This window comes from Pediculus humanus, genomic scaffold, assembly GCF_000006295.1.
Source record: "Pediculus humanus corporis 1103172107542 genomic scaffold, whole genome shotgun sequence".
NCBI classification, from domain to species: Eukaryota; Metazoa; Arthropoda; class Insecta; order Psocodea; family Pediculidae; genus Pediculus; species Pediculus humanus.
The window spans coordinates 117,369-126,369 of record NW_002987157.1 but is presented as its reverse complement, the minus strand read 5'-3'; the positions used below and the strand labels follow the sequence as shown (position 1 = coordinate 126,369).

The 9,001-nt window shown below is 29.7% G+C and overlaps 1 protein-coding gene across 1 annotated transcript; it reads left to right on the top strand.

Moving 5' to 3' along the window:
- Positions 1-553: 553 nt before the first annotated feature.
- Phum_PHUM193840 (uncharacterized protein) lies at positions 554-7,581 on the top strand (the record flags this gene model as incomplete). Its single annotated transcript, XM_002425299.1, has 2 exons — positions 554-623; positions 7,262-7,581. The coding sequence occupies 2 exons, from the start codon at positions 554-556 to the stop codon at positions 7,579-7,581; spliced, it is 390 nt and encodes a 129-aa protein (XP_002425344.1).
- Positions 7,582-9,001: the final 1,420 nt, after the last annotated feature.

Genomic DNA, 9,001 nt, shown 5'->3' with positions numbered 1-9,001 from the left:
GTAATAATTAGATACCCTAAGTCATCTTTTAAGGTTTTTCATTACCCACGCTTCCTTTTGTCAGAAAAACCGTTGACCATTTGCAAATTTAAACTAAAAATAATGAAATTATTACTAAATAATATAAAAAACTAATTATAACACAATAAACTAAACACAATAACAAAACTTTTGATATATAACTTATAACTAAATCGTTAAAAAATAAAAACTATTAAAATTAATTAAAAATTTGACAAAATGTCGTAAACGCGCCATGTCAATCGTTGCACACGCGCGCCCTCTACTTTCTAATTATTATTATCATCGTCGTCGTTAAGATGACGACAACAATCAAAACGATTATTAATTAAAATTTTTTCTTATTTTCAAGTATCACGAAACGTTACGGATATTAAAAAAGAAAAACGTTAAATCAATTTAAAGAAGAAAAGGGAAGAAGAAGAAGAAGAATACACAAGAGAGGAAAAAAAGCAGAAGAAGAAGCAAAAAAAAAAAATGAAAAAAATTTTACAAAAATCATCATTACCTTTTTTTTATTAATGTTTAACAAATGAGGCGAGGTCACGTGGCTCCGAGGACGACAATTATAGAAACAATCATCCGGAAATTTGACACGCACAGTGAGTATTATTATTATTATTATTATTAATTATAACTTCCGCCATTCTTCTCTCTCTCTCTCTCTTTCTCTTCTTTTCTTTGGGGAGTGCGAGTAATTTCGGGAATCGGGGAAGAAATCTACGATGATGATGATGATGATGATGATGACGTAGAAAATGATTTCTGTTAATCCATCCATATGAAACTGCCGTAAAAAAAAATGCATTTTGAAAAAAATTCGACAGGAAAAAAAAAAAAAAAAAAAAAAAGAAAGTTATATCGACCACATTGCCAAATAAAACATATATAAACGATTGATGGTGAATCGTAAATAATAATAATAATAATGATAATAATAATAATAAATGCTGGCCGTCAGAAAATAAAATTTTTTTTTTTTTTTTCTCGTTACGTCAATAAGCTCGGAAAAAGTTTTTTTTTTTTTTTTTTTTTTGGCTAATCCAATAACAAATCGATACGGAAAAAAAAAAAAAATTGTTATTCGCGTTTTAGATCGTGGAATTAGAAAAATAAAAAAAAAAAAAATTTTTTTTTATTTTATTTTTTTTCCTTTGCATTTTATTATTATTATTATTATTAATATTTGTTTTTGTTTTGATGTTTTCCCCTCTGTAATTTTTGAAAGAAAAAATTTTTTTTTTTTTGTCGTAAATCGAACGATTTTTGTTCAAGTGTCGTAAACACATTTAAATCCTTTCACGCACTATGATAATGATGATGATGACCTTTTCGATAATAATAATAATAATCTCTTTTTGATTTCGTTTTCGTTTTTCCCTTTCTCCCCTTATCTCCTCTTTTCCTCCTTCCTCCTTCCACCCCGAAATGAGAATTTCGCATGGAAATGTATCATCATCATCATCATCATCATTATCATCGTAATCATTATTATTATTATTATTCTTATTAGGGAAAACGATTCGAAATTAAAATGAATTTTGATTTTTATTTATTGAGGTAAGGTAAATAGGGAAAAGGTTAAACGATCATTTTACGTATATTAAACTTTTTTTAAATTTCCCGCCATAATTTTCATTTTATCCGTTAATTTATAATAACTTCCTGTTGTTTGTTCTCGTTTAAAAACAAAAAAAAAAAAGTCGGTTAAAGAAACGATTAAAATTTAAAACGCGGAAAATGATTTGAAAAAAAAAAAAAAAACAAAGGAAAATTTTGAGATGATGGCCGTTTAATGATGATGACCGTTACGAAATTTTCGGGTTTTTTGGCGCGCTTTTTTAAATAATTTAAATTTTTTTTTCATTCGGTTTACGGAATCGAACAGTTTTTTTTTTAAAAAAAAAAAAAATGTTTCGAGTTTTCTGTTTTTACATTCCGAACGTCGCAGGTGCATGTAAAACAAACGTGATCGTATAAAATTTCATTCGTGGCACGAGACAACTGATTTGTTTTTCTTTTTTTTTTCTAGAAAATCTTCTCGGACGATCTTAAACAATAATCGATAAAAATTTTATATAATATTTTTCGAAATTTAAAAAAAAAACGGATCCATGAAAAAATTCGTTACACGTTACGATTAATCCCACGTCATTTTTACATATATATAAGGTAAATTGAATAATAATAATAATAATTTTGACCTCAAACAAATTGGGCCGCGTTTGATTGCTGCAAAAATAAAATCAATAAATAATTTTAATTTGTCGTCATCGTCAACAACGGGTCGGGTCAATAGAAAACAAATTTAATATAATTTCGAATATTCTACGTCAAACGATTATTATTATTATTATTATTATTATTATTATTATTACTGCGGCGACGACGACGACGACGATGATGATGATGATAATTGTCGCGTTTGATTTTTTTCCTTTTTTTTTTTTTTTTTTTTTTTTACTTTTTACTTTGTCGATTTTTTGCTAACGTTAACGGCCGCCATTTTTTTTTTTTTTTTCGTTTTTTAAATCGATAATTTTTGCAGTTAAAAATAAAAGAAAGAAAGAAAGAAAGAAAAAAAAAATAATCGGCTAATAATAATTAAATAACTCCTTACAAGCGTCATTTTGGCCTTTTGAACGATTTTTTTTTTTTTTGCGTTATTCAATTTGCGCAAACTTCCGTCGACAAATTATAAATTAATAATAAAATAATTTCTAAATTAATAATAAATTAATAATAAATTAATAAATAAAATAATTCGACAAAAATGAAAATCGTCATCGTCGTCGTCGTGTCGTCATTACGTTTAACCGATTCGTAAAACAAAAAAAATAGAAAATAAATAAAAAAAAAGTCAATTGACACCGATTAATTTAATCGTAAACGATCGGAAAATGTAAAATGATAAATAAAATTATTATTATTATTATTATTCGTCTCTTCGGCGCCAAATCACTTCATTTCTATAACCACGACAAATTGTTTTAAATTAAAAAAAAAAACCCCATCGTCACCGACCACCGCAATATAAGAAATCGTTAAAAGAAAGAAAGCAACGTTTAATTATTATTATTATTATTATTTTGTTTTTTTTTGCTTTTTTTCCAACGAATGCGTTCTGGAGAATTCCAAAAACTTGAAAAAAATCTTTTCCGTATCCGCGTATATTTCTTAATTAAATTTTTGAAAACAAGAAGAAGAAGAAGAAGAAGAATTGTTTTCATTTTTTTTGTTTTGTATGGAGAAAATTTTTTATTTATTTTCTTCTCTGGAGAATTTTGGAATTTCATATACTTTATGATAATTTCTTCCAGAAATTTCATCATTCTAAATTTTTTTGTAAATTAATAATTCGAAAATAATATTAAACGAGGTTTTTATTATGTGTTGATGTCGTACCTTAAATGACGTCAGAAATGTCGTGTGATTAGAAAAAAAAAAAACGTTATTTCCAGATATTTTTTTTTTTCCAGAAGGAAATTTTTGGATAAAAAAAAAAAGAAAAATTTATTTGCATTCCATCGATTCATCATTGGTTGTTTTATTTTTATTCATATCGTATTTCTATCCAGCGATTTGAATTTACTTTTTTTTTCTTCCCCCCCCCCTCTCTCTCTCTCTCTTCCTGATCTTCTTTCTCTTTTTCTTCCTCCCCGTCTCTCTCTCTTTCACTCTTGTCTTCTTTTTTTTTTCTTCATTTCCTTCTCCTTTTTTTTCCTCTTTCAGTAGCTCTCTCTTTCACTTTGAATTTACTTTCTTTTCTTCTTCATTATTGTCTACTCTCTCCTTTTCTTCTCTCTCCCTCTCTCTCTTTCTTCTTCGCTTTTCCTCCTTTCTTGTAGTGCTTTTTCTCTATTTCTTCTTCTTTCTCTTTTCCTCTTTCAATGGTTCTCTCTCCCTCTCTCTCACTTTCTTTCTCTCTTTTCCTCGTTCTCTTTGAATTTACTTTTTTTTTCTTCCTCTCTTCTTCTCTCTCTCTCTCATTTTCTTCCTCTCCCTACATTTCTATTTCCGTTTTTTTGCCCTCTCTCTCTCCCTTTTTCTTTTTCTTTCTGTGTCTTTTTTTTCTTTCTCTCTCCTCCTTCCTCTCCATTTCTATCAATATTTTCTCTCTCCCTTATCTTTTTCATATTCTTTTCTATGTTTTTCCCCTCACTCTCTTTCTTTTTTCCCTTCATTTCTGTTTTTCTTTCTCTCGCCGATTCTTTTCAATATTTTTTTTTTTAAAATTATTTATTCTACTCAAGTAAAAAATAATTCCAGTCGTTTTTTTTAAACGAAACGCATTTTTCGTTTATTCTCGTCATTCATCATCCATTTTCGATAGTGATAAAACGTTAAACGAAAAATTATTGAAGCGACCGGCCGATTGACGTGTCACCAGACAAAAAAAAAAAAATTTTTTTTCTTGTCTTTCTTTTTTTCCTTCTTTATAATGTCCACATCGTACATTTTTATTATTATTATTATTATTTTAATATAATTTACGCGTTCGTTAAAAAAAGTTTTTTTTTTTTTTAAAGTTGTCTGCCATGTGGTTTTCACTTCGTGGTTAATAAAAATTAAAAAAAAAAAAAAAAGTTAATCTGTGACGCCTTCAACGTTGTTTACGTTTGTCTTTTTTCTCTCATCTCATTTTAGTATTATAACGTGAGCATCAATCAAACGTGATGATTTTTTGGCGGCGGCGTCGGCGGCGGTGGCGGTAGCGTCGACGGCGTGGCGGTAGCAGGTGGAAATAAAAATTTTCCACCCACGTTTTTCTCCTGAGATAGATTTTTAAGATTAAAGAATTCATTCCCGTCTTTAACCACGTTTAATTTTCTTCAATTTTCCGAAATTCAACTTAATTATTATTATTAATCGAACTGATTTGATTTCGTCACGTGTTTTACCATCATCATCATTATCATCATCCTCATTATCATCATCATTGTCGTCGTCGTCGTCGTCGCCATCACTTTCCCGGTTAAATAACCGAATAATAAATTTTTTTTCTTTTAATAATCCGTGAAAATTTTTGGACGTTTGTCTGTTTTTTCGTCAGCAAACAACAGGAAATTTTCAAATCGATACTTTTTCAGTTCGTTAACGAAAATTTTCTTTCCATCTGACGACGACGTAATAAAGTTAATAAAGAAAGTTCTAGAAAAAATTATTAAGAAAAAAAAAAAAAGGAAACGAACTGTGCCTGTTTCCTGTTTAAACTTTTCGTTAACCGATTTCGGTAGCGGGTTTAATATACGAAAAAAATTTTATCCTTTTGGGGTTTTGTCACCAGGGAACGAGGGAACCGTTTGAGGGGGTGGAGTGGGGGCGGGAGCGAAGGGAGAGGTGATAAAAAATGGAAATTTCATCGAATGTCTCACTTAACCGAAGGGTCCAATGCAAGTGACAAAATAATTTAATTTTCATTTTACACTTACCCGACTCCCCTAACAAATCAAAATTTTCCTCATTCTCATATATATATATTTTTTTTTCTTTCCACGAATTTCGTGCTTGTTTGTTTGTTTGTTTGTTTCTCCGTTTGTTCTCATTTAAATTCCTGTATCGTATCTGAAAACGAAATAAACACAAAACGTTTGTGACGGATTTTTTTTTCCTTCTTCCCTTCCCGCCCTATATTTCCCCTTTCCAACCCGGGGGGCGTTAATTAGGCTAAAAAGTTTAATTTTTAACTTACTAAAAAGTCCCTCCCTTTCGCCTCCCATTCTCCTCCCTCCCCCCACCAAAAAAAAGTTCATGAATAAAATTTTTATTTTTCCAAAAACGTTTTAACGTGGTTTTAAAAAATTACATTTTTCAAAATTCTGACGAAAAAAAAAATTCATTAATAAATAATACATACGTTTGGTGCCACGTTTTTTTTTTTTATGTTTAGAACGTTCTGTTACGTCATCATTGAGCTTTATTAGTAAATAATGATAATAATAATTTTTTTTTACATTTTTTCTGGTAAATCCTGGTTCTCTCTCTTTCTCCTTTTCTCTCACTTTTTCCTCTTCCCTTCTCTCTCTCTGTGTCTCTCTTTTTATCTTTTTTTCTCTCTTTCTCCTTCCCTCTCTCTCTCTCCCTCTCATTTTCCTTTGATACGCCATCGTGTTTTATAGATTCCAGTAATTTCACATCTCAAATAGAAATTAAAAGCGTTCCGATCGACGAATTTTAGGTTGGCTCCTCCTCCATTTTATATTTTTACATTTTCCTGTGAAAATTTCAATTTCGATAGTCACGTGACACTCTACGAACGTCATAGAAATTTTAAATTAATTTTCGACCTTTCGAAAGTTTTTGAAAAAAAAAATAATAATTATGGAAAAATAAAAAAATAATTATTGTTATTATTATTATCACCACTTCTTAAAGCCGTTGATCGAAATGATAATAATAATATTTGATGAGAGAGAAAGGCTTTGGTTGAAAACCTTTTTTGGAATCACCTAAAAAAAAAAAAAAACTTCCTGTTATTTTTAAAAAACTCGACGTTTGGTACGTTACCGTTCACGCTCTCTCTCTCTCTTTCTTTTGATGGAATACATCTAACATCGTTATCATTATCATTATTATTATTATTATTTTATTTACACCTATCAAGACTTTAATTAAAAATCATGTCGTCACGATGAAGGATAGAAACAGACCAAAAAAAAAAAAAAAAAAACCGATGCGATTATTGATTTTGCCAATATTAAAAATCGTAAATTATTTTATTGAAGCGTTGACAGTTTTCCTTTCTCTCTCTCTCTCTTCCCCCTCTCTCTTCCTTCAAATATTTTTTTCTGTGTCTCTCCTCTCTCCTTTCTTCCTTTGATTCTTCTTTTCTCTCTCTCTCTTCTCTCTCCTTTCTTCCTCTCTCTCTCTCTCTCTCTCTCTTGTTTCCTCTTCGGAGAAGTCATCATCATCATCATATTCTGTGAAAATGGTACAATAATAAAAAAACAAAGACGTGATTTTCTATTTTGGTTTTTCTCTTTGATGATGATGATGATGATTATCGAGTCGTAAAAGTTCCGAATCGAATTTTTCCCATTATTATTATTATCATCATCATCATTATTATTATTAGTTTCTTTTCTTTTTAGTTTGAACTGAGAAAAAAAGGGGTTAACGATTTTTGGCTTTTGCCTTGTCGGTGACGCAATCACCGCCACCACCATCACCACCACCATCATCATCATAATCGTTTTTATTTGTTTTTCTTGTTTTTTTATTTTTCTTTTGTTTTCGACAGATAGAAGTTTCCTCGTAGCAAATGCTCAACCGGGTAGCTGTCACATTATTTACTGCAGCGATGGATTTTGTAAAATGTCTGGATTTTCAAGAGCCGAGGTCATAGGGAGACCCTCCGTTTGCGAATTTCTTCATGGTCCTCTCACGTCTCAATTGGCCGTTCAATCGGTCAAACAAGCGTTCAATACATACGTTGAAAAACATCAGCAAATTTTATATTATAGAAAAGACGGTAAGTTTTTCATTATTATTATTATTGTTGTTGTCGTCCTCGTCGTCGACGTCGTCGCACGTGAACGTCACTTTCGATTTTTAGGTTAAGGTGGCTCTCTCACAGCAGCCAAAATTTTAAAAAATTTTTTATTTATAGAATTTTGAACGATTACAAAGGCCAAATTATTATTATTATTATTATTTATGTTACAATAACACAATGAGTGAGTTGAAAAAAAAAAGTGTGCCACATCATTCTCTCTCTCTCTTTTACATCTTTCTCTTTCTGCACCTTCTCTAAATTTTTTCGATCGATTCCACATTGTTGCCTATCAGAAATTAGAAAAAGATAGAAAGGGGAAGAAAATTTGACACAACAAACGACGGGGATATCACTGCAACAAAATATTAATATTACCAATATACGCATACTCCTTCTCCCCCACTCTCTCTCTCTTTTTCCCCCCCCCCCAAAAAAAAGCGAGAGAAAATGCGTGGGAGATTTTGGCATCTTTCATTATAATCTATAAATAAAATTGCATTTGTTTATGCCGCGCACCTTTTACATTTTAATTCTAAATGATATTAAACGTTTTATTCCTTTTAAAAAAAATATTAATAATAATAATGATAATAATAATAATAATAATAATAATAATAATAATAATAATAATTTGGGAAAAAAAGCGCGACATTTTCCCAAAAATTGTTTCGGACCAAAGAGTCCGAAACGAAAGAAAATTTTTTTAAAATTTTTTTACCCTATCGTAAAACCGTTGGTTCGTTTTTTCGTTTTACGTCAGCAATTTATCATTTGATTGTTATTATTATTATTATTATTATTATTATTATTATTGTTATTATTATTTTTTTTTTTTTTTTGTTCTCTTTGATTTTCCGACAACCGGCAAAAATATTTCAACGAACAATATGTTGTTACTACGCTTTAAAATTTACAAAAACGATTTTACTTAATTGTTTTTTTTTTTGTTTTTTGTTTTTCGAAATAATACGGCGTTAAAGAAATGAAGAAAAAAAAAATATGGCAGAGGTAGAAAGAAGGAGGAAGTGAAAGAGTGTTGAAAGAATCAGAGAGAGAGAGAGAGAAAAACAAAGAGAAAGAAAAGAATAGATACAAAACAACACACACACACACACAAACAAAAAGAGAGAAAAATAGAGAAAGTGGGTAGAGAGAGAGAGAGAGAGAGAGTGAATATATTTTATAATATATATAAAAAACAACAACAGCAACAGCAAACAGCCAAAAAAAAAAGTGAGGGGGGAAGGGGAGAATTTTTATACATTTCGTAAAATAAGTTGGTAACAAAATAAATAATAAATCAATAAGTCGGATTATGACGACGACGACGGCTCCCCACCCCCACTTTAAAAAAAAAAAACCAAAACAAACCGAAAAAAAAATTACTATTATTATTATTATTATTAGTGTTTTTCTATGGAAATTTTGTTTGCATGCATATTGATAACGAAAAAAAAATTTTCCCCGTTGTTTGTTTTCGTTTTT